This window comes from Pimephales promelas, chromosome 6 (genome assembly GCF_988280905.1).
Source record: "Pimephales promelas chromosome 6, fPimPro1.hap1.1, whole genome shotgun sequence".
NCBI lineage: Eukaryota > Metazoa > Chordata > Actinopteri > Cypriniformes > Leuciscidae > Pimephales > Pimephales promelas.
In genome coordinates, this window is record NC_142774.1 from 33,094,477 (window position 1) to 33,120,849 (window position 26,373).

The 26,373-nt window shown below is 36.1% G+C and overlaps 1 protein-coding gene and 1 long non-coding RNA gene across 17 annotated transcripts in view; one reads left to right on the forward strand and one right to left on the reverse strand.

Moving 5' to 3' along the window:
* The first annotated feature begins 11,870 nt into the window (after positions 1–11,870).
* camk2d2 (calcium/calmodulin dependent protein kinase II delta 2) overlaps positions 11,871–26,373 on the forward strand; it is a 35,305-nt gene continuing 20,802 nt past the window's right edge. For 13 of the 15 annotated variants that reach the window (XM_039674693.2, XM_039674695.2, XM_039674697.2 and 10 more), the window contains exons 1-4: positions 11,871–12,232; positions 14,279–14,373; positions 26,023–26,082; positions 26,182–26,236. In XM_039674693.2, coding sequence (XP_039530627.1) covers positions 12,171–12,232; positions 14,279–14,373; positions 26,023–26,082; positions 26,182–26,236 — 272 coding nt within the window. In that variant the 5' untranslated portion in view covers positions 11,871–12,170. The remainder of the gene's footprint in view (positions 12,233–14,278; positions 14,374–26,022; positions 26,083–26,181; positions 26,237–26,373) is intronic. The other 2 variants (XM_039674701.2, XM_039674703.2) reach the window with 1 other exon arrangement.
* On the reverse strand, positions 14,367–26,123 carry LOC148978755 (uncharacterized). Of its 2 annotated transcripts, none has more exons than XR_016168909.1 (3): positions 25,986–26,123; positions 24,665–24,837; positions 14,367–14,524 (listed from the first exon to the last, which is right to left on the reverse strand). It is a non-coding gene; the product is annotated as an uncharacterized LOC148978755 (long non-coding RNA). The 2 variants fall into 2 exon arrangements; XR_016168908.1 differs by lacking the exon at positions 14,367–14,524 and adding an exon at positions 24,369–24,538.

Below are 26,373 nucleotides of genomic sequence, written 5' to 3' on the forward strand. Positions count from 1 at the left end.
ATAGACTTTTATAGTCTATCTATGTGGTATATTGTCACGTAACACTGCTTCTTCTCTCGAAAAATAGCATATTTCCTGGAAAGATACTGTCCTCTGAAATTGAAATCAATGTTGTCACTACTTTCACTAACTCCACCACAAAACTGTCATGAGCGCCAAACTATAGGCCTTGTTGTTAGGCCTATAGTCCTATAGGCCTAATTTATTGTTCAGCCTCAAGCTGAAAATTGGTCTTTCGTCTCACCATACATTCCCAAAACAATTAACAATACACACACAGATTAAAATGTTCACATTTCCTACCTCTTATTCAAAAAATGTATTGCATTTGGTAGAGACTTAATATTTCAAATACATGATTCAAGGGGTGTGTTTTGTGTCTCTTGTTATAGTCAAAGCTTTTCTCTGAACAGAAATTTGATATAACTGTGCGACTGATTTTGAATTAGATCTTATCATTTTTCCAGCTACTCCTGTAATTCTGACTAATTTTGCTTTATTCACGGATGTAAATCGTTTAAACCACACTGTTATATTATAGCCTAAAACACTCTTTGCGATTTGTATGCAAATTGCAGTACATCTAGTTGATCTGATATGTATGGTTTAAGGTGATAACTAACTACTCTTTCCATGCATTTAGTGAGTATTGATGTTAGAGCCACAGGACCAAAGTCCTCTAGATTTTTTGCTCTCACTTTTTTAAGGAAGGGGTCATATAAATGATAATGTATTTGGTAGATCTGTAAGTCTAATAAAAACCGAAATAATTTTGTTGAGGGGTTAGTTTGTTCCTTCTTCACATACTGTCTCTTTAAAACTCTCCCCTTAAGGCCATCTAGTCCCAGTGCTTTAGGGCCCAATAAATTTAAGGGACCTTCTGATCTGGTCAATTGTTAACCAAATTGGCGGCCCCGCTGGAATCCTATCACTGATTTCTTTAATCTTATTCCAATTGTCAGCTACATCATATCTTCCACAAAACAGATTCAAATCATTAAGTCATTTAAAACCATCTGTCCCTATATAATAATATCATTATTTACATCTCTCGATCACGCTCCATCATCTTATTCAAGCCTTGCGCACTCCTTGCTTCTTGATTCACTAACTGATCCTCTACCTTTAAAGTCAGTTTTTGCTTTTTGTATCATGACTCTCACTCAGTTCCTTCCTTTTCATTTTAAATTTTCAAGACTAATTCTATACTCTAAAGACTCCAAGGTGACAACAACCCATTTGCATATAGCCTATAATGTTTTTACGGATTTCTATCATGCTTCCACAAATGTTCTTTCTCTTTTCTCTTTTTGTCATATCCTTGAATTGAAACAAATAATTAACTCACCAGTAGCCTATTTTTTGAGTATACATCCTTGTTACAGGTTGTTATCAGTTTTGCTTATTTGTGAACAGTCACAGAGTTGGTATTGTAACTGAGAACATTGATAATGACTGCTTGTGTGAACACACTGCACAAAGGCTGTTGAAAATGAACATATTTGAAAATGGATGACATGGTAAAATTTAAATGTTGCATTTTCTGTAGACAGTAGTGTGAGTGTTAGGCAATGTAAGTCGCTAGCTGCCTTATTTTTCACGCAAGAGTGGGTGCCGCCATTTTTTAAATATAATGTGTTAGATTACCGGTAAACCACTTATAAAGTAGGCTATACCGGTTAGCGACACGGAAGTCTAACACATTAAAAAGGAGGTAAGTTATCGTATTTACTTCTGCGTCAGCCCATTCTCACACCCAAGGCGTCACTTAACTGACGCCTTGGGAAGCATTTGGACATGCTTCAATATCTGACGCTTTAGGCGCCCTTTAGCGTCAGTAAGATGACGCCCTAGGATCGCGTGTACCCTACCCCCACCCCACACCTAAACCTAATCGCGTCCTCTAACAGACGCTTTCCTTTAGCGTCAGTTAGATGACGCCGTAGGATCGCGTCATGTAAGTGACGCTAAAGGGCGCCTAAAACGTCAAATATTGAAGCATGGTCAAAGGTGACGCCTTGGGGTGAGAATGCGTTGTCTGCGTTGGAAAATAAGGGGGATATGGTGCTATAGGTATAGGCTATGCGTTTTTTGTGGGTACACATTTGTGTTCAAGTTTCCAAAAAATTGCCACGCTGACCAATGAGAAGCTGCTTGTATTTAAAGGGATACTCCACTTTTTTTTTGGAAATAGGCTCATTTTACAACTCCCCCAGTGTTAAACAGTTGAGTTTTACCGTTTTCAATGAGATTTCAGGTCAGTTTCTGGTCTCATTGACTTTGATATATTTTTTTCCTACTATGGAAGTCAGTGAGACCAGAAACTGTCTGCTTACTGATATTGTTCTAAATATCAGAAAATCAGCTGAATGTATTCGAAAACTGTAAAACTCAACTGTTTAACTCTGGGGGAGTTGAAAAACGAGCCTATTTACAAAAAAAGTGGAGTATCCCTTTAAAGTGACTTGTGTGAGTGGTGCTCTACACTACACTATTGATAATTAACCTTTTTTAACCATGTCTTTAACAGTGTGAATACCACAATTCAGTAAAAAAAATGGGCACTAAATACATGCGGTGTAAATCTTTATCTTCACTGCTTGCAGAGTTCAATGAGCCGGTCAGGATAAGAAACGCAGAAGAAAAAAAATACAGACTGGTGCCAAACCACAAATATCTCTCTCTCTCTTGAGTTTTCACGTGTTGCACAATGTTTTCTAAAGAACCTCACAGAAGTACTTATTTAAAATAAATACAATGGAAAGATTACAATGTATTAAATGATTCCAGCAGAATCACCAAAAAAATAAATTACAGCTTGGCTTTTAGCTGTACAGGCTTTTATACTGTTACCGGAAACTGACAATCTCAAATAATCTTTGCGTTTATTGTAACAGTGTTCTAATGATGCAATGGCACCTTAAACAATGAAGCAATTATCTACCTAACGTGAAAATAAGAATAACATTTTTAGTCTGTGCATGTGAACCTACAGTGTCAGTTAACAAAGTAATTAAAACACAAATTAATCAGATAGGTGCACCATTTACGCGGAAGAAAACAAAGCTGTGAGGGACAGATGTAATTTTCAGTCACACCTTACAAAACTGTTTTTTTTTGTCCACTGAAAGTCTTTTGGAAATCTGAACAAGTTTTTAACAACATGCAACAGCATGCATTCCTGTCAAAGTAACTTTTTTTTAAGGCCCCATCGGGATAAGTTGTCACATTGGAAACCTGCAGTTTTTTGACAAGGAATTATGAAAGCATTCAAAGAAGTTGTGTTTGACTGTGTTTTTTTTTTTTTTCATAGCCTACCCAATATCTTTTTGCCTATACCCAATATCTTTAAAAATAAGTGTATTACTTTATTGGGCTATTGAATCCACTAAAATATGCCTAATTTAATGGCATTTTAAAAAGTGTAGAGAACTGTGGGTTGTTTCTGTCAAGGGCTTCAAGATATCTTTCAGGAAGAGTTCCTGCTTGATGATTTGACCGTCACACCTAAATCCTATAATTGTTTTTTTTTTTTTTTTTTTTTTATCTCTCTCTTTCAGATAAGTTTGGCATGACTGCCAGAGAGGAAATAATGGGATTAACTATACTGATGTGGGAAAGTAGTGTGACTCAGTCACAAATGATGTTATCTGATATAGAAGAAGATATGGGCTATGGGATTTCACATACATTTTTTCTACCCAGACAATAATATATTGATTACGGGCTGGATCACTTTTCTGAGATACTTAAGGTTAACAAAAGTTCATCATATACAGTAGTTGTAAAGGGTGTGCCAACTGCCACAAAGAGGCGCCAAAGATGTTTCAAACAGCAGCAGCACTGCTCTGAATGTACCGGCAGATGGAGGCGTAAAAATTGCACGACTGGAAAACTGGAAGAAAGAGCATCTTGTTCCGGGTTCGACTGCGGTTCAAACAGATACGGTTGCACAGATGTGTCCTCAGAGAATCCCACTGCCATTTTTTCTCTAAATATACCCTCACCACCTGTGTTGTGTCAAAACGCCCCAGAACAGAGGGGCGGGGTGAGATAAGCTCATTATCATTTAAAGACACATGCACTTAAACAAAGCTGTTTCTGACCTGAGCTCGTTTTCTTACAATACTAATGAGAATTTTCAATTAAAGTATATTACAAAATTTTCATTTAGACCATAAAGAATCAAATTAACTTATATGAAAATTACATTATATGAGAAATTTGGTCGATTCCGATTTAAAATCTAAATTTAAAATCAAAATCGTGACACCCTTGTGTGGTGTATTACCCCTTTGATATCTTATGTCTTCACCATCGGCTTGTAGCGGTGTCTCAAATGCACTGCATTAGAACTCAAGGAGTCTCATCTGTAGAGTCTGAACCGGACGATGTGAGGAATTCATATACAATTGATGATTAATAATTATTCAAACAATTTTGGACCGTATCAACTGTACATTTTTTAAAATCTCCTGAGAAATCAAGTGTTACCTGCATCTGCATTCATGTGTACCTCTGCAATCAACCACAAATTGATTATAATCAATTGCATAGACCACGTTTTACAGACAGGTAAAAAAGAGCTCAATTGTATATCAATATTTAATCAAAACGGATTATAATTAAATAATAATATGTCAGTTAGGTCTATCATATGTTTACTCCGACGATATCTCTGTGAATTAATTTGTGAACTGATCTGCTTGTCCAGCAAGCTATCAGGCGATCATTATCAATTCTCATACAGAAATACTTTCAGAGACGGTAAAGGGAATTTCCGGCCATGAATATAACCTTCCTGTTTTACAAAGATAGCCTGCGTTAGTTAAAGTACTTTTATACTTTTAAGCTTGTAGCTTGGGATCGCATCATTAAAATATGAGCAAGAGACATGAATCAATTAATGAATACAAATTAATTTAATAAAGGCACACTAAATGCATACAAACAGAACGAACAAAACACAGAAAGGAGTTTTAAAGTGAAAGTAAAAGGGAGGTTTGTCAAAATTCACCTAAAGTTTAAACCTTTAAGACAACACGGAAAAACACAATCTTAAAGGAGTAGTTCACTTTTAAAAAACTTTTGCTGATAATTTACTCACCCCCATGTCATCCAAGATATCCATGTCATGTTTTCTTCAGTCGAAAAGAGAGCGTTTTTTTTTTTTTTTATGAAAACATTCCAGGATTTTTCTCCATATAATGGACTTCAATGGGAACCAAACGGTTCATGGTCAAAATGAGAGTTTCAGTGCAACTTCAATGGGCTTTAAACGACACCAGACGATGAATAAGGGTCTTATCAAGCGAAACGAGTTTAAGTTTTATAAGCTCAAATGCTCGCCTTGCTCTGGTCTGTGATGCGCGTTTGTGTTCGAACCCGTTTATCAAAATGAACAGATATTTTTTCAAGTCATTTCGTTCATGAACCAAATGACTCGAAAACAGATTCGTTCAGACTAGAAATAAAAAAAAATCCTTGTTAGATTTTGGGGCTCTCTAACTGTACGTTCACACCACCGCCGACTTGAGCGTCAAAGAAACTCTGGCTGCCCTGTCAAAGACACTTGTCAAAAAGTACAGGGAAGCTTGTTGATGCTTTGGATGCTTTGAATGCTCTGATGTTGCAGGGAGAATAGCAGTGTCACAACATGAAATGTAATAAACAGAAAAAAAACAAGCAATAGGCTACATTGAGGTTAGTTAGCTATTATTATTATTATTAATTTTATTATTATTATTATTATTATTATAGAGTGCCAAAGTGATGACGTGACTTTGTAGGACAACCCGGAAGAGCATGGGTTCCCTCGATCGAAAAGCAATGCATGTTCCCCATAGACTTTTGGAAAATCGCAAAAAATAACATCTGTGTTCAACAAAGAGTTGACACGTTTTGTTTATCAAGGTAATCTTTACAAGTTAATCCAAAATGTATACATTTGAAGCCTATATAAAGTTTTTAAAAAACACAAGCAAAAACTATAAAGTTGTAGAGCGTTGTAGAGTTATTAGTAGCCTATAGACGAATCCGACGAGCGTTCTGTGTAGGCTGCCATCTTGTGGCGACGCCATTACTGAGCTGTTACACAGGCATATAGACATTATGCACAAGTAAACAAACCTCGGTGATAACGCGAACTCACCCTCGATGACAGCTGGCAGAATGACTTGTTGGTTTGATCTGTGACTGCAGTGGCCTCCAGTCACAGATGAAGGTACAAACGATCTTACAGATTAACGTTATTTATGAAAATAGCTTGGCAAGCTAGCTAGGCTAACGTTTGCTAACGAGGAAACTATAAAAAGATCTGTCCATTAGGCAACAATAAATAAATAAATGAATGAAATCAAATAAACAAATTCATGTTTTTCATTTGTGTCCATTATTTATCTCATTTTCACATTGCAACAGGCAAGGGTAAGGTAACGTTACAGCTAGAAAGTATACATAATATCGACCAATTAGTGTTTTTAAACCATGGAAAGAGGTCAATATAACAGCAGGAAAACAATTATGTCACATAACGTTAATTTAGCTCAGGAAAGCCATTTAATGACCATAGCATGTTAATTGAATAGAAAAAATAGCAAGAGAGGAGATTTTGCTGATCACTATATCACATATTTATTATATTTTTTTTACTCATGTCATTAAATAATTGTTATTATACGCGAATGTCCACGTCTTGTACTCACCCAGGAAATCTGTAAACCGTACGGCACCAGACAGGGGCAGTCGACCCGGGGTATTCACAATGTTTTCTCTTCAAAATTTAAATTTTACTGCCACCATTGAAACAATTTATAACGGAAACTGTTTACCCACTCGACATTATACAAGGGGTAACGTTGTAACGTTAGTGACAGTCGTAAATCGCGGGCTGTTTATTCCAGTGGACGCAAGTTGCAACTAAAACAATAGGAGGCAATGGCTCAGTAATAATGGCGCCCCGCTTACTTCCGGTAGTTTCGCCGGATTCGACTATCGAGACTCTTATAATGACACTGGACTGAGAACGTAGGCTACTACGCGCATACACTTTTCATACTAACATAGACTGTCTACCAAATCCAACTCTTAAAAATGCATTTCATCAGTTTAAATTGCATAATCCATTTTTTGAGGTTAATGAATAGAAGATTACAGTTGGGTAATTGCTTAAAGGTGTGGAAGCTTTTTTTTGTAAGTGACGAAATGCAGGAAGTGTGCTTCCAATTACCTATTCACTGAAGCATTCTCAAATTCGGTTTGTATTATAATAGTCCACCATTTGAACACATTTTACCATCACATTCTTTCCAAATGTAGTTGTGGAATCCTGGAATATTTGTTTGGGTGATGCCTCAGTCATTTTTTTTTTAAATGGAGAAGTGTCACTTGACTTTACTTTCTCATGATTACACACGAAGTTACCTGAAGAAATGGCTAATGTATCATTTTTATAAAGATGCATTACGCATCATTGTAAACTACATTATTCAGGATATTAGAGATGTGGCTGGTGTCAGTGCCTGCATGTGTGTGTGTGTGTGTGTGTGTGTGTGTGTGTGTGTGTGTGTGTGTGTGTGTGTGTGTGTGTGTGTTATGAAATGAAATCCATGTGAAATGACGGTAAACATTTGGTTCAGAAGTATTTAACTCCTTAAACAATTTTTAGGAACTTTTGCAGAACTAGCTTCTCTGAGACATTTTCACAAGTACTTTTCTGGACCCAAGATGTTTCCAGTGAATGTATGAATCAGTTTCTTTCAAGTTCACATTAACTATAAATATATTCCACTAACAACTGACAACCAGAAAATGTCCAAATATTTTTTTGTATTAATTTTGAATCTAATTTTAAACCTCACAAACTTATTTTTGTAAAATATTTTTGCTCAAAGAATATATTTTGTTGAATGAATGTGTCAGCTGTCACTTCGCTGCCTTTAACAACTCCTCTCCCATGGCCTCATGGCATGGGATAGTAAAGTGTCTGTCAGATGCACATTTCAGAATTTTGTCATAATAGATGATCCGGATACTACTGTGAATTCAGACATATTACTACTATAGGGAATAATATTTGATTGTTGCAGAGGAAGTATCTCTCACAGCTCATAATAAAATATTCGAAAAATATGGTGCATTGAAAGGTTCTTTTTTTTTTTTTTTCTAATAAAGGCAGCATTGCAGTGAACCCCCTTTTGGAACCTTTACTTTTAAAAGTGTTGTAAAGTTCAAAATTGTATATACCTGGCCCTAACTAAGGTCAAAGACTACAGATCTATACCCATGATGCAATACTCATGTTCAGCCAGACTTATAGAGATCAATATAGAACAACAGCTATGTTATAGCTGGTTATTCAGTTGAAAATTGGAAGTAAACCAAACAGAAAGACTATTCCTGGAAACTCTTATCCCAGTGTTTATTTTATCTAAGATTGAGAAAGTACAAGAAATGCCTGTGGTCTTTTGTTTTATTCCAGTGTAAAGAAAAAAAAAAAAAAACTCATTCAATAAGGCACATTTATTGTAGACATTCTAGTTGTAGGCCAATATTTCCTTTTTTCCCATACTTTCTTTCCATCCATATACATTCATCTAGTTCTCAAGCTTGCCATACATTTCTCTATCATTAAAACAAACTTAAACACAAAAATTTGAAAGCTGCCTATATTGATATTTTATCTTTGATTTAATGTTGTTGAGATGTTAAATAATATAGGAAACAATGTCAGTTTTATTTAGGGTCACATAGGCACCGATGAGGGGTAAAGCAGTTTACTTAAAGTCGGCATGAGACTGAAGTTGAAATAGTCTTTTCTTCCCTATTGTGACACATTTGGGTAAAACGGCTTCTCGAACAAGAAAAATATTGGGCTTTAATTTGATCGATGTTGTTTGTGATCTCATGTGATGTGAGTGACAGGTTGTGTGTTTTACCCTTGCACCTCATCAGAGAAGAGATGTCTCTGCAAGTGGAAGGGGAAGTTATTTTGATTAACCCTCCTATTATCCTTGGGGTCAATTTGACCCCATTCAATGTTTAACGTCTGTAAAAACATAATTTTATTTTTATTTTTTGCTTCAAATTTAATGACTTGTCCTAATTTAATGGGGACAACTCTGAAAACATAAAATTTACCTGCTAATATTTTTTCAAAGTCCTGTACAAATTTTGTAGCATCGGTGTTCCTTGGGGTAAATTTGACCCCAGGCTCTTTTAGTTGTATAATAAAACAGAAGAAATATTGAAATTTCACACACATTTGTTTTGGTTGTTATATTGAGGTCATTATAACATGTTATAATTTGAATTTATAATGTTCATTGTAATTTTACATATTCAATATCATTTTCAAAAAACGTCCCTCTGTTTTAGGGCTCTAACCAAACATAACCATATCTGTAGTATTGCGAGAACTACTAGTAGTTCACATGACATGTGACATAATTCTCAAGATAACTAATAATTCTTCCCTGTGTATTTGGGAGGGGAAAACATCATTTTTGTGAGAACTTGGATGTTTCCCGTGCCATGGGGGAGGAGAAAACATAATTTTTGTGAGATTGACCCCAAACATAACTCGTGTTACTATCCTTGATAAAATAAATAGTTTTTCTTTCCAAATTTTATAGATTACAAAAATCTATACTTAGAAATATTATAAAACAAAATAAAACACCAGATGTATTTATACTTTTCCAATTTTAGGTCAAATCAGTAAGATTTTATGTTGATTTGTAAATTTGTCCATAGTCGTACAATGGGTATTCTGGATGTGTAAGGGGTTAGGTGGGGTTAGGTGGGGTTAGGTGGGGTGGGGAGGGGGGTGGTGGGTGGATGTCAACTTAAAACGTTACTTAAGTAGTCAACAAAGACATAAATTAACTAAGACAAAACTTTGTAAAAAAAAATACACATATTGTGGAGGTTCAAATTGACCCCAGAGGGTAAAAAGTGTTATCAGATTTGAGGGTAACAGGAGGGTTAAAGATTATAAGGGCACATCAATGAATTTGATTTAAAAAAAAAAATAGTGATATGCATAGACAAATCATTTATAATGAATACTGTGATTATTAATAAAAAAAATAGGATTTTAAAATCAATTTTGAATTCATGATGACTGTAATGCTACTTATGTCTCATCCTTGCTTAAGCTTAGTAATGTATTTGTAATGTATTATTGTTTACACATTGCTTAACAGATGGCAATAATTTCTAAATTTCACAAGACTATGAAACAAACCTGCATTGTTACAGAGTAGCCTACTGTAGAATATTGTAATGGTATCCTATTATTAATTTGAGCATCATGGTATCCGATTTACCATGTATCTAACATAAATCTTAAATGGCTAAGATTCAGCCTGCCAGGCCACAGAACAGAAGATTCCAGTAGATTAAAAAGAAAATAATGATGCCTTGTTACATTATAAGAAAAATATTTTAAGAAAAAATATTATTTACATGTAAAATATTTATATTTAAATATAATATAAATTATATAGCCTATAGATCTATATACAGTATATACATGAAAATATTTCTTAAATATATACAAGAATGTGTGTGTATTTATCCACTTTTTTCTGCGCCTGTTCTATTTCGAAATATATGAAGAATTCAGATGCAAAAGTCTCTAAATGCCATTTGAAATTTTGTTCTAGAATGACCATTTTTCACCATTTTTCATTTTTCTTGATAAAAATGATAATTTTAGAAGAAAATTTCAAATGGCACTTAGAGGCTTTTGCATCTGAACTCTTCATATATATATATATAAATTCTTCCAACAACTACTTTCTTTCTTACTGAATTGTGATGCAGTGTTTGAATCCACAGTAATAGTTTGTAAAACTACGGCCAGTACAACAGCGTACCCGTGTGCCCTAAAGATAGAAGTGCACAAGAGATTGCACTGCACGTGGGCATACGTAGAAATACCAGCTGTGAATGTGCGTCATAAACAGTTCTGATCTCTGCCAGCATATCTGGGTTTTAATGTTATGGATTCTTGTGTTTCTATATCCAACTTCACTGATATGCATACACTACAGTATAGCTGTTATTATTTAGATGGTTTCGATGCAAATTAAAGCCTATTTCACAGTAGGCTAACAATCCTTTACTATAATATTTTTAGTCTAGTCTAAATTGTTGTAGGCTAATTCTTTTTTCTTTCTTTTTTTTTTTACAATGCAACCTCCTTATTTTCCTGTTTTATTGTTTTTGTCTTTGCCCATTAGCCTATTATTACTGTACTGTACTATTATGTTTTTTTTCTTCTTTTTTTAAATGTAGGCTACAATTGTAGTACTATTGTATTCTTGAAAGTACATTTAAATGTCAGTAGGTATTACTATGGGATACTAAACACAACTAGCAACAAAAGGATATCTTGAGAATTATCTTGAAATGCACAACCATATGACGGCATGTAATTTCTGGCAATGTTTTTTTTTTTCTGTATGAGTCAAAGAAAATATCATTAGGCCTATTAAAAAACTGAAGAATTCAAATTTCTCAAATGAGATAACCTTGAAATATCCCTTTGTCTCTTTGTGCAGTTCATTTAAATAGTTTGACAAATGGTATTTTTTCAAGCATAAATGGCGGTTATTTATTAGATCATAAACACTTCATATGCATTAAATAAAATGAAACTTGTTTATAGTTTTAGACGACGCATGGATGACAGAAAAGATGCCGCTTTTGAAATGTCACTTCAGTATGGGTTATACTAGATCAATTATTCATTTGACCTTATTGCTCTTATTGCCATGACGAATTATTAAGTATGATGAATATGAAGTGCATGATGTTTAGGAGGGCGGGACATGGCTTTAAAAGGGAGGGGAGAAGGGGGCGAGGTGCTCTATATGCAAACGCGTCCAAGAGAGAGATGGCAACGTCAACGCGCATAATGATGAGCCCATGGAACCGTCGGATGTGAACGCGCTTCTTCCTCCCCTTAGTGATCGACCCCTAAGTTTACATATCTGATCATCTGACATTGATCGGTGCAACTCACTTCAAGAGACGAGCAACCGAAGCAGAAGCTAAGAAAAAAAATCATTCAAGTGCTCTCCCTTTGGTGTACAGGAGGGACGAGAGACTGACCGCGCTTCCCCGCATCATCCTCTTCCTCGCGTTGCCGATTCCCCATCACAATGGCTCTGACCATCTGCACCAGATTCACGGATGAATATCAGCTTTTCGAGGAGCTCGGAAAGTAAGTGCTGGATTTTCTACTGCAGAATCATTGCATTCCTGTGCATTCCATAGCCAATGCACATATGAAATGATGCGGTTGCGACGCGTCTTCTATTTGACAGCTCTATAATTGCAGCGAACGCTTATAATAACCTTGCCGTGAGCGCTTGATTTTACATAGTCTCTGTCTCACACAGCCTTGCAAGCTGCCAACCCAGACGGCATTCTTTGACAATCAAGGGTGCGTTTGGAACGTGCCTGTGATGCCCAAAAATTGCAGTGTATGAAGCCATCGCTCTTGGTTTTGGGACGCGGCCATTGTGATCATCACGTCAGATAGGCTACCCGAACAGCTGGTATAATGTACGTTTTAGTGGGCTCGGGGCTTTTCCCCCCGGGATACAGGGATACTCATGGCAATGCGACAACAGTGCAGACACACGTTCCCGTGCGCCGTTAATTATCGCGTTGGGGATTCCTCGCGTTGCGTTTGACTGGGGGGAGGGCGCGCAGCAGTGGCCACATCGGTGGTCCCGATCAATCTTTACGGCTTTCAGGAGATGCCTTAGTTCATTTCTGCGTGTGGTAGCCTATATTTATGCCGACGTGCTGGTGCGTTCAGATCAAAAAATGATCCGGATTGAGTCCATTTTAACCCCATTGTGACCTTATTCAATGACTTGAATAAGTCCGTTCAAAATATGATGTTGTCGAAACGTCTCTGCGCCATCTGCGCGGTGGCATCATGCAGCCTATAAACATTGGGTACCAGAGCCAGGCTGCCTTTTGTTACAAAGAGGTGCAAAAATGCACATAAAATGCACATGATCATTGCACTGAATTATTTATTTGCGGTAAAAAAGGGCAGCTGAACCCCTCCAAAAGAAGTCGTAACAAAAGGTTTGGTGTGCATGAATAATTTTTCCATAGGTATAGCCTATGCAAAAATAAATAAGAACAGTGTTTCTAAGCAACGTTCCACTAGCAATTAAAGTAAGATTACGAAGTCGCTGAGGTGGTTACTATAGCAACAATACGCTCCTCGAGCACATTCCATTATACCCTCACATCGACTAAACATAAATAGCCTAATGTCATCAATTATCACTTTATTATTATTATAGATGTGCACGTCTCAAATAATCACATAACCTGTGTTTTTTTTTTATGTTTGTTTTAACATAAAGGATTTTACATGATTTAGTTGATTGAAATCAGCCTCTCCAGCATTACACTTGCTAATGCATAAACACTTGCAAATAATGCTACACTAAACAATTGCACAAGTTATTATTATTAAATCACAATTTCAACATTATTTTATTGGAAAAGTATATTGTTACGTATAGATTTTATCCATCAATTATAAGGTCATTTATATTTTTATTTCTAAAAAGGATTGTCTTTATGTAAACATTGCATAGTAAAATTACAGGTATTGCCTTTTAAAATATATCTTAACTATATGTGACTTAATTGTACTGCAATTTTTTATTCTTTTTTTTAAATTATTAACATTTTCAGTAACACTTTATTTTAAGGTGACGTACTTACATACATGTACTAGTAATAACAGTAAATTATGCATGTTACAAGTAACTAACCCTAAACCAAATTTTAACCGTAACTCTAAGTACATGTAGATAATCAATAAGTACATATTTGAATAAGTAGAATTCAACTCAATTTTCTAAAAGTGATATATGTTGAAAAAATACATCATTCGCTCATTCTGTTTGAGAGAATTACAAACGCACCAGAGGGGATATTTAAGGTGATGTGTAATTGACCCCCTCATTTCCAATAAGCACATTGACAGGTTTGGTGTGTGCATGCGGCCAGCAAATATGCCAAGCAATTTCAAAACACCCACACACGCTCATAAAACACACACGGACAAACAACCATGGAAAATCATAGTTGTGTAACCTTGGAAGCGCTCAGGCTGTGCCTCCATCATGGCACAGATTCTGCTCTCCATGCCATATGTTCTATCTGTTCGGCATCAGGGCCTCGTGCCCATTTTTTCCCTCACAGTCTTCTCTTTTTTTCCCTTCTTCTTCAGGGGCGCATTCTCTGTCGTGAGGCGATGCGTGAAGATATCATCCGGCCAAGAGTACGCGGCCAAAATCATCAACACAAAGAAGCTGTCGGCCAGGGGTAGGTGATTTTTATGTGGTGTGCTCCTGTCGGGTGTGAGGCAGGATTTAATGGAGCGTCTAGTGTAACCGAACATGGCAACATCCGGATGTGGAATGGAAATATGCATCTGGGTCTCATCTGGAGCTCTGACGTAACAGCTTGCGTCTAGCTGTGAAGAAATTGAAGGGATTATTATGGATGAGAATCACATACATACACTTATCAATCTGAATACTGTATTAATAAGTCGAGTGTTCTTGTGTGCATAAGCCCAGTAACAGGTGTTATGGGAGAAGATATATGTATATGTGTGTGTTTCAAAGGCTTTGGCTGGTCTTATCCCCTGTTGGAAAGTGTGGGCATAGAGCGACCCAGTTCTTTCAGATCCGTCAGTGTAATTGTTGCTGTTGGCCTGTTTGCCTGCGGGCTCTGCTGCTATAGGGCAAAACAACCAATCAGCCTCCTTCCCACCCTCAGAACAACCAATCATTTTGCTTCTCCCACAGCATCTCTCCTCCTAAGAGCCAATGATATGACTCATGTTGCCTTTTTCTATGATACAGATCCTCCAAATCTGTTTCCTTTAAAGTTTACTTTTACGAAATGCAGGTTTTGGAAGGGACAACGAGAATATTTTCTCGATCATTAGGATTGAATATGCCCCCTCCCCTTTTTGCTCAGGGGAATTGAAATGGACACCTAGATTCTGGGATCAGTATCACAGCACTGGTGCATGCTGGGATATCGTTTCCAAAAATACAGCATCGGGTTGTATGGCAGTTTATTCTGTATTCATATCTCTCTCTCTCTCTCGCACTCTCTCTCTCTCATACTCAGAGAGCACTGCAGTGCTCCGCTGCACTGGATGCTGGTCTGTGTCAGAGATGGTCTTAACCTCTTTCCGCGATAAGCCCAGGAATTGCGATTCTATGAGCACCCATAAATGCCACTGCACACAGACACACATAGAAGCACATTGACACTAGGCCCTTCCTCGCTAGTGGGATCATGACCTCCAGTTCTAGATTTATGCAGGGTAAAGAGTCAGGTGATTACTGATAGGTCAAAATCTTGCTGTTTTTCATTAATACACTGCAAAAAATCTTTGGTTCTCATTGAAAACATCTAAATATCCTTACATTCCACTGCTAAGTAATCTTAAAGACCCCTGTGATGTGGTGTTTTTAATATGCTTTTAAGACATAACCAACCACGTACAAAAGAGCCCGACCGATAAAGGACTTTGAAGGCCGATATACCGATACAAATATTTGTTGGTTTTAAAATCCGATATTTTCCGATATATTTTATTTTATTATTTTTTTTATTTCAGAAACGTGCAACAAAACATTAACAGATTTCCCTAACATTAGTTATTTGTAGTTATTAATGAGTTTTAAGTAACTAAAATAATACGACTTTAGTTATTAAAATATTCTCACCCCTGTGATGTGGTGTTTTTAATATGCTTTTTAAGACATAACCAACCACGTACAAAAGAGCCCGACCGATACCGATACAAATATTTGTTGGTTTTAAAATCTGATATTTTCCGATATTTTATTTTATATTATTTTTATTTCGGAAACGTGCAACAAAACATTAACGGATTTCCCTAACATTAGTTATTTGTAGTTATTAATGAGTTTTAAGTAACTAAAATAATATGATAATGCATTTTAAAAAGAAACTTGTTTCTTTTATTGTCACAACAGAACAGACTGATGATAGTGGCATTAGCTAGCTTTGTGGTTAGCTAGTCTATGATGAGCCATAATTTAGCAATGGATTACGTCATACTGCAAATTTTAAAATATGCATTTTCAATATAACAGGCCAAGGGGAGATGATGATACGTCTCATTGCTATAACTGTCACGCGCTATTAAAGAAATACTTCAGTCACATTGTCAAAAGTCAAAAGGACAGTCAGTCAACTACACTGTAACAACGTAACGTAATTATTACTAGCTGATTCCACTTCACTCTCGACTTATTTAACAGCAGCATAACTGGACATGATAGTCAAATTTTGTCATGCTTATTTGAGTTAAGAGAACTGATGGAGATGTTATTTTAATTGTTATTCAAGAAATGTATGTCTGTTGGACAAAACGTACAACACTCATGACATGGTTCAAGCGTGTTTCGTCCATTTTTATTATATTTTTTAAATATTCATTTATCGGCCATTATAACTGCCGATACCGATAGTTTGGAAAATGCCTAATATCGGCCTGCCGATATATCGGTCTGGCTCTAAAACCATTGCTGAGTATTTTCTCCTTAAAATTAAAAAAAGGTGGTTTGAAGTCGCTGGTGTTCCTTACGTCACAAACTACATTGTATCACATCAACGTGTGGGTGGGCTTTAGCATATCATGAACTATTCTCTGAAGCAGGGGAGTCTCAAGAGAAGCCAGGTTATCACAGTATATTTTTATGTTGATACGAAACATCGGGGACATTTAGCAATATAGCAAGTGGATTATGAATATGATGTATATTACAATGTTATGATATGCTTTTCTCCACTGACGTTCTAAGTTGTTCAAGGCGTTTCTAAGGAGACTGTTTTTTTTAGAAGGCAGTTGTCTGACTCTGAGACAGCGAACAGGAACGTGGTTTGTGTAACATTAGCAGCATATTATTAGCTGTTTGATAATGTAGTCAAGCAAAAGGCTAATCATATTAATTACCGTTGTTCGACATTGTAAAGAAGAGCGATACATAAAAAACATTACAATTCTGATACATCGACATGTTGATGAGCCTGTATAATCCACTCTTCCGCTACTTCTTCTCAATCAGTTTCTGGTTACAAATATGTCTGAATTAAACCAGTATCGTGCACTTGCCTTTATCATAGAGTTTACTACAGTAAAGTTTTTTCGAGTGAATCAGGTATTCTGAACTTGGTTGATTGAATGGAAGCGGGGTTAATTTGCATATTCATGGGTCTGCTTATACTAAAGCAAGGGTGTATACTTTCAAGCTATTTCAAGGCATGAAGAATTTTTCTTTACAGGATTTTTTTGAATGTCATTTTTGTGATAGTAATAAGTAAATAATAAATAATTTTTAAGGGATACAATGATTGACTAGACAAGACACCCCATGTGAATATGGTAAAAAAAGAAAAAAGATATCACCCTAGGCTACTTCCCCAGTTGATTGATTACATTAAATAAATGTGAACATATTTATGTATAAATATGCAAATGAGGTATTAACTAATTAAATATGCACTAAGTGGCATATGTTTTCAGAGCTGAAATCTGAACATTGGATAATGCCAGGTACACTATAAAAAAGTTGAGAAAACTTAAAAGTTTAAGGCAACCAGCTGCAGGACATTTGAGTTTTCTCAACTTAGGGTCTTTAGTTGTACAAACGTTTTCATGTTAAATAGTTGAATAAACTTTAAAAACAGGATTTGTCAAACAAAATGTAAGTTGTATTTTTTTTTTTTACAGTGTACAACATTTGTGTTCCATCCATCATGTATAAAACCAGGCAAATGCTAAATGAACAAACCCCTCTGTTAAAAACCTTCAGCATATAGATGGGAATAAAACTGTAAATTTTAGAGTACAACATTTAAAGATATATTGTATTTGAAATCTATAGACTCAAATAGATAAGTGCAATTTAAAAAAAACAACACTGATTTTGGATGTTTTCTTTCCACTAGTCTGAAACAACATGTTATGTAAAGCCAATTAGTACGTCTCAAAATTGACCTATGTATGCGAAACAATGTTTTTTGCGTGTACTGTCTTGCCTTAAAAATAAAGGTTCTAAAAGGGGGTTTCTGGTTTTCACACTGAAGCCATATAGAAGAACTTTTTTGGGTTTCATAAAGAACCTTTCAGTGGTAAAAGTACTAAGTACTGTCTGTCATATGACATGCGGTGACAACATCAACATGGTTGATATAATATGTCCCTATTTCAGACCCACATTCATACTAGTACATTTTTAAAAATGCTATTATGTTTTTTTTTTCACTTTCTCAACTTTAGTTAGTGTGTAATGTTGCTGTTTGAGCATAAAAAAGATCTACAATGTTACAAAGCTCAAGTCCACTCCACAGGGATATATTTTATTTAACAGTATTCACTTTCCAAGAACTACAACGAACGACTTGAATTGGCTTGAATTGGTTTGAAATTTATGGATTCTTAATATTTACACCTGAGCAGATGAAACTCGTGATATGGTAATGGTTGGGACATTTCCTGAACATGCACTAAGGGGTGCCAATGAAAACACACTGGGCCAGCTAACCAATCACAGCACATTTTGTATTTCAGAAGGAGTGGCTTCGTCGAAACATACTGTCCAGCCAACACTATCTCATGACCAATTCGTACGAATTCGACGCATGATTAAAAAGTGTCTAATTCGTACTAATTCGTACGACCTCACTCGTACTAATTCGTACGATTTGTCTAAACCCACGTGATGGTTAGGTTTAGGGGCGGGGTCAGGGGTAGGTCATTCGTACGAATTCATACGAATTGGCCAATTCGTAAAATATGTACGATTTAGCAAAATCGTATTAATTCGTACGAGTGAGGTCGCATGAATTGTTACGAATTAGCCACTTTTTAATCATTCGTCGAATTCGTACGACTTGGTCGTGAGATCGGGTTGGTCCAGCGCGTTCAAGACTGGGGAGAGAGGGGCTGTAATAATGTAAAATAGGCGAAAAATAATGTGTTTTTTGAACAATCAAGCATGAAAGCATATTCTAGTTCACCCCAAAAACAAAATCAAGACTTCTTAAAATGATTAAAATGTTTGTGTATGTGTGTGTGTATGCAAAGTTACTGATTAATACTGAGAAATATTTGTTGTGTAAAAATAGAAAAAACACAGAGGAGGATAAAGACTGTAATCGAGAGAACTGGAATAAGAAAAAAGGCAAAAGACGGGTCAATAGACAAGCTGTGTACAGATTGTGAATTACGTAAAGCAAATGCAATGCAGAGGCAACAAAATACAGAAAAGACCAACATGAAGAAGGATAGCGTTGGAGATAGATGAAGAGGAAGGAGAGAATGAGAAAGCAGACATCTAGGCTGGTGTCTTACAAAACAACCAGATGGTCACAGTCCATGTTGATGGCGTTTCTGTATGTTTATGTAATACCAGATGAATGTTAAAAGAAACAATCTGCTAGTTGATTATGATTTAGTATCTTGTGGCGAAGAAGATAACTCGGGAAAAAAAAAACAGCACTCTCTAACCTCATCTGTCCTCATTTAGTACTCCTGAGCATTGCAGCGCTGTGCTCAGCTGTACCTCTTTTTATAATCACTGCTTTGATATATTGTGAATATGAACCTTAGTGATGGTTAACACTGTATTTTATATGATGTGAATGAAAACAAGGCAATGAAGGATAGAAGTATCTGTTCAAGTGTTGATCAATTGTTGTGTAATGGTGTTAATTTGGTGTTCATGTTGATGAGAAAAATTAGAATTGATTATACAAAATAATCCCATTTATTATTGTTAGGCTATATAACCCTCTCTGCAACAAACATTTTTAGATTTATTTTTTTATTTTTTTACATTTTAGAGGTGTTTTATTTCATTCAACATTCAGCTTATTTGATAGAGCTGTCTGTTTCATCGCATTTGCTGTCCTGTTGTTACATGTTGAATTCACAATCAGTGAATTCATAATGAATGTTTCACATTAAGATGCTAAGACATTTCTGCATACATATAGACAGTAATTCAGAGATGGTGTTAATGAAGAATTCACATGAAGCCTTGTCAGAACTGCTGTTCAAGACCGAATGTTCACTACCTCTGAATCTCCTTGACCTACGTTGAGTCATTCACTCATGGTGTGCGGAAGAGAGACTACAATCACATGAGAGGTTATGGTCCTGCAAAGCTAAAAATAAACGCATTGGTTTCTCAGACAGCACCTCTCTCTCTCTCTCTCTCTCTCTCTCTCTCTCTCTCTCTCTCTCTCTCTCTCTTAAAAAATTGCTGTTTGTGGAGCTTGTTTAAATAAATGTTTTGTTTATAATGAGGACATTTTAGGTAATGAAAGAAACTTGCAGGATGTTTTAATAGTTCATTAAATGTTTAAATGCAATTTTTTAATGTTAAAAGATTAATGCAAATTGGTTTTCTCATGTCATGGCCCTTCAAAGTGTAGCCTACTGCCTAACCAAAATATACATTTATTTTGAAACGTGGATGTAATTTATTTAAGTATATTTCTAATTTCATGTTTGTAATGATGAAGTTGCAATGTAGTACATAAAAAAACAACTTTAAATGTAATACCAAATAACACACTTAGAGTTAAAATGAAAATCAAGTACTTTGCACGCTTAAATATGTTAGTCAGCACAACAAAATAAGAGTAGTTCATTTACAACTTCGAAAAATCGTTTTTTTTTACAATGTACTAGATTTGAAGTACATTAAAAAGTGCACATTTAATACAATAAAGTACTTTTTTTCTTGTTTTTTTCTTGTTTTAATACACTGTTTGTTCTACATATTGCTTATATATATATATTTCATAAGAATAACAAAAATTTGATTACTTTGAAGAAGATACTGCTGTATTCATAAAACAGTGGTTGGAAAAAAAAACTATTTTGCAGTGACAATCCAATGGACACTTTACTATCCATGAAGCCATGAGAGAGAATCTGTCATATTGGCAAATGGAGTGACCCAGTTGATGATGTAGGACACATTATGACACATGTACTTACTGTATTTGTACTACACATACACATTTATAGAACATACTTTCTTAACTGTCAGAAAGTTAGTTCTTTTGAATTAAATGCAGTAGCTATGGGCAGTATGATGCAGTCAGAATGTACATATTGGGTTATATGGCTGACATCTGTCAGATTGTATGTCTATGCTCTCTCTCTGTTTCTGGCTCCATCTAAAACCCAAGGAAGCTGCTTTGTTGCCCATATTATACCTGCAAAGACAGCATTTTTCAAATGTGACCTCTTTCTCTGTTCAGGCTGTGTGCAAAACTAGTAGGTCAGACTGTGTAGTGTAGCATAGAACCAAATGCCTACTTTAATAAACTAGGCCACAGAATTCTGAGGAGAGATAGCTAGGGCACTTTTAATTAGAGACACATTCTCTCAGTTCCCCGTCTCTCTTTTTTTGCTCTCTGACCAGTAGCTCAGATTCTCTCATGTCTGAGGACTTTAACTCATTGGAGAGCCTGTGGTCTCATTGGAGCTAAAGGGTCATTTCCCTGAGAGACATGGAGGAGCTAAACATCTTGAAAGTTTGCAGAATAGTCTCTGTTTCATGCTATACATGTTCCCATTGAGAGCTGAAAGTTCTGTTTTTAGCTCTTGTCTCGGTGCTTGAAGATGCACATCCTCATTGTGTCCTTGATTTTGCATGTGTGTGTGGGCAATCTTTTGTAATGTTTTTCATATTCTGACTAGATCATTTGGATTGAAGTCATCTTACCAAAATTGATTGAAGGATACATCAGCCTGGGCACTAAATCTATTACTCAAAACTATTTTGAGATTATTGGCCCTTCTTGGCCAATTAACTGAAGCGTTAGCGCTCCCTGATGTCTCCTTAATGCCTGCGATAGTGTCAGTTTCAAAATCGACCTTCAGACTAATCAATGAATAATGGATGATTTCTGTTTAAACTATTTTTAGAGGTAATGATTTTTAACAATAATGTATAAAACTCGAGTATAATAAATAGACTAATTTAACACCTTTGATCCACCAATAAGGGGTATGTTTCCTGTACAAAGCCATAACTCGCTGCTTAACTACCATAGTATGATACATCATTGAATAAGTCAACTAGCTAGTCATGACTGTTTCCCGTATTGTTGCAAATTTGTTGTTCAACCACGTTGGTTAATGAGGTGAATGAGGCTCGTTCTTTATACGTACTAGAGCACGTCTCTGAGCTTAGTTCATCCGGTTTTCTAACTCTCTCAATTCAGATAATGTTCAAAATGTAATCATTTACTATAATTTAGCTACTCATTCTATTGTCTGACAACAAAAAATAGGAAATGAGAACAGCTTTATTTGACATTCGGCTATATAATATTCAATAGAGCATTAATTTAGAGAGAAAACGCACTAGGCTGACAACGCAAGTACGAGGCGATGACGTCATTAATATGCTAAGTGATGTATGACGTCATCTAGCGACATTTAGCGACTGCCCAAAATTTGGTTGCTCCGGCGTAAATGTGTATATTCGAAAAATGAAAGATGTAGATTGTACTGAATGTCAGCTGCCTTATTTTTTTCAAGATAAGGATAAGGTCCAAATGTCATACAAACAAGAAATTATGTTTTTAACCACAGGTCCTGTCCTATCCCAGCCCATTCTCATCCTTTAGCGTCACATAGAACGCTATTTGACAAAACGGCGCTATACTACGCACATGGCACCCTTTATCGTTAATATAACATGCGAACCCAAGGCGTCATAAATCCTTTCGCGTAATATGAGACTACCCTACCCCACACCTAAACCTAACCATCACAGTGCGTGTTATATTAACGATAACGGGTGCCATGTGTGTAGAATAGCGCCGTTTTGTCATATAGCGTTCTATATGACGCTAAAGGATGAGAATGTGTTGCCTATCCACATGACTTTGCGATGTTGTTTGCGAATGTTCGTTGGAACGATGGTTTTGGGAAACACACTCATTGAACTATGCTTATAATGACGGAACTTGCAACCATAGTCCGCTAACAACGTTTTCGTTGTATCAGACGCTGTATCAAACTTCCATTTCCACGAAGCATTGCAAATAGTGTAATTGAATCAGTTTCACTTCAAATGTATTGGATGTTATACTTTTAATAAATATCTATTAATCAAGAGTTTTATATTTTACCATCCCTTTTTTATTTGATTACGCCATTTTCAGTGCTTCGTGACGTGGACTATGTTTTTAAATCCTTCATACAGTATAAGACATACTGTATCTTGTAATTTTCCCTTTTTTTGCTTAATTAAAACCAAATTTTTATTGTAAGCAGTCTGATGAATTCGGTTCAGAACCCTTTATTGAAGATTTTCTCGAAATCCCTATGGAGAAAACGAATGGGAAAATTGAAATCGGCAAGTGATGATGGAATACGCTTGCGAATAATTGTGATCAAGTTGACCTCCCTGGTGCTAAGAGTGGTACATGCAATTTGAATGGTCAATTTATGTATTGCCCTAAAAATACAAATATGCAAATTTGCTATACAATTCTCTAATATATATATATATATATATATATATATATATATTTCAAGACTAGACTTGCATATACTGTACTTACAACTAATACCATTGTTCGATTCGACTGGTTCTGCATGTAAATCAAGCTGTTTCTGGATGATAAAGAAGTCAATACATGCATGAAGTTGTTCTCCCCTGGTCTGAATATAGGCAGCTGGATAAAGGTCATGAGATTTTGAACCTTGTTATTTATTTATTTATTTATCAAGCATGATTGCTATAGCCAAGTCAAAGGACTGTTGGTCATTCATTTCAGAGGTTTATTGCTTCTCTCTCTCTGATGATCTCAAATCTCTCATTAATCTCCTGGAAAAGCAGCACAAAACATGAAGGAATACACACACACTCTCTCTCTCTCTCTCACACACACACACACACACACACACACACACACACACACTGCTGCAGTGCGGAAGGCTTCACATAGCAAATAAAAAAGAGAACAGCAGAGAAAAGAGGAGGAGGCTGTCAAATGTAGGCCTTTCCCTGCTAACTTACCGGAAAGAATTTTACACATACTGTACTGCAAATATAGTCCACAAACTGCTCTACTGACAAACCTGATTCATACCTGTAAAGAGTCCAGTACAATAGGCTACTACTTTTAAACAGCATGTATACATGCCAGGATCCACAAATCTGCTGTCATGTCACACACATCCAAGCCTTGGTTTATGATTGAGATGGATTTGTTTAGCTCCAAACTGATGTGTGCCAGTGGCTAGATGATCCAAAATTCTGGTCTGCTGTATACATTTTGATTGCTGTTTTCCAATAATGAAAGTGTTATTTATGATAGTGGTTGTTCTTGGTCCAGATTAATGGCACTGATATTGTTCAGATGTATGAATAAGCCATCTGCTTCAGTGTAGATCTGAGCATGTCTTGGGAATGCACAAAAAAAAAAAAAAAATATGATGTGAGAATTATGTAACCAACTGTGAAGTCATGAGAAGATGGTGCTATAATTATACACAGTTAAGAACCTATTCATTTACTTGTTGTCTCACTTTTGTTCTGGAGATTGTTCTGCTGTAATCGCTTGGGTTCTATGGGATCCAGAGGGTTCCGATATTTGCATGCAGGGCTGGTTCCACTGCAGAGAGGAAGAGAGGCCTTTGCGTTCTGATTGGTGGAGGAGTTGCTAGACAACAGATGTCTGGTCGGTTGGTAGGTGGACTACCTGTGGAGGTAGGGGTTGTTGATTAGTGATAGAAAGAAAAAGTGGTGTGAGGCTGAAAGAAAGAACCACAGATGAACCTTTTGAAATTGAGAATAAATTGCCAAACCTGAGATGACAACTGATAAACCAAAATGTACTGATTCTCATCTGTAAAAATGGGAAGTTCAGTGATTTTGAGCTAATATGCATGCTATTTTATTCCCCTCGCCCCCTTCACAACTTAATTTATTCTCTCCATCTGAACAAAAATGAGAGAAGGAATTGAATGTGGCCAAAGGCTGCGCAGACGTGAGCTATTCATTTATGATCTCAATTCAAATTCAAATGAATCACATTTTCATATGATTCACCAGGCCTCATTTCACTAATCAGCTGTGATTATGGATGTGTGCAGGAGCTAGTATACATTTCATGCTACTTTTGCAGTATTTTATACAGTGCACAACACACAAAAAATACCAGAATGACTAAAATGTGCAATTTTTGTGTATTTTTAAGCATCCGTTTCCTATGTAACAAATCTCACTTTATTTTTTAAATTCTTTAAGTTCGTGACTGCCAAACGTTAAGACATTATTACACAAAAATGGATAAAAATGCAAATAAATGAATAAATAAATCCATTCTGAGAGAACTCGCACCACTTGATGAAGTTAACATGCAACATAATGAGGTCAAGTGACAATGTTGAAGCGTTTATAATTGTTATAATTAGTAGGCTAAATATATACACTGCACACTTTGCAGTAAGGAGCATTTCTGAAACAAAATGTGCTTTCTTAATTTGTCTTTTCCTTGTTGTTTTACTGGCTTGTTAAATGATTGTGACTGACTCCAGTCGCCAGATGCTTAAAAGTATGTTGAATCATGAATCGTGTCACAAGATGTTTTAGAGAATTGTGTTTATTCTGCTTGTCAGTTAAGTTTAGTATGTTTTTTTTTGTTGTTTTTTTTTATATCGGATTAGTACAGAAGAGAGAAGAGCGCATGTGGTTATTTATAGTTTTCTGCAGGTCAGGATGCCATCTGCCCCTCATACACACTCGCAGGCATTAAAACACTGTCCTCTGGTGGTGATTCAAAGATCTGCAGGGCTCTCACAGAAACATTAGACATGAAAAAGCACGGTTTTATGAACAGATCTGTACCTTGTCACTTAAAACATCTCCAACATCTCTGTTTCAGATCACCAGAAGCTGGAGAGAGAGGCCAGGATTTGCCGTCTCTTGAAACACCCGAATATTGGTAATGGACTCAGTTTTTCCAGAGACATTCTACCAGAGATCTGTATTACCTAATGGTAGCTTGAGATGAGGAAATGACGGAGCAAAATTCTCTTTGTAGTTCGACTCCATGACAGCATATCGGAGGAGGGCTTCCATTACCTAGTCTTTGATCTGTAAGTATATCAACTTAATTTCCTCTTTTTCCTCCACATTTCTAAATTGGCTCAATAGGCAGAGTCTGTGTGGTTAGGATTAGACTGCCCCATTTACAAAGTGCTACTGATATTTATGTGATAGCAGGACGGTGCCT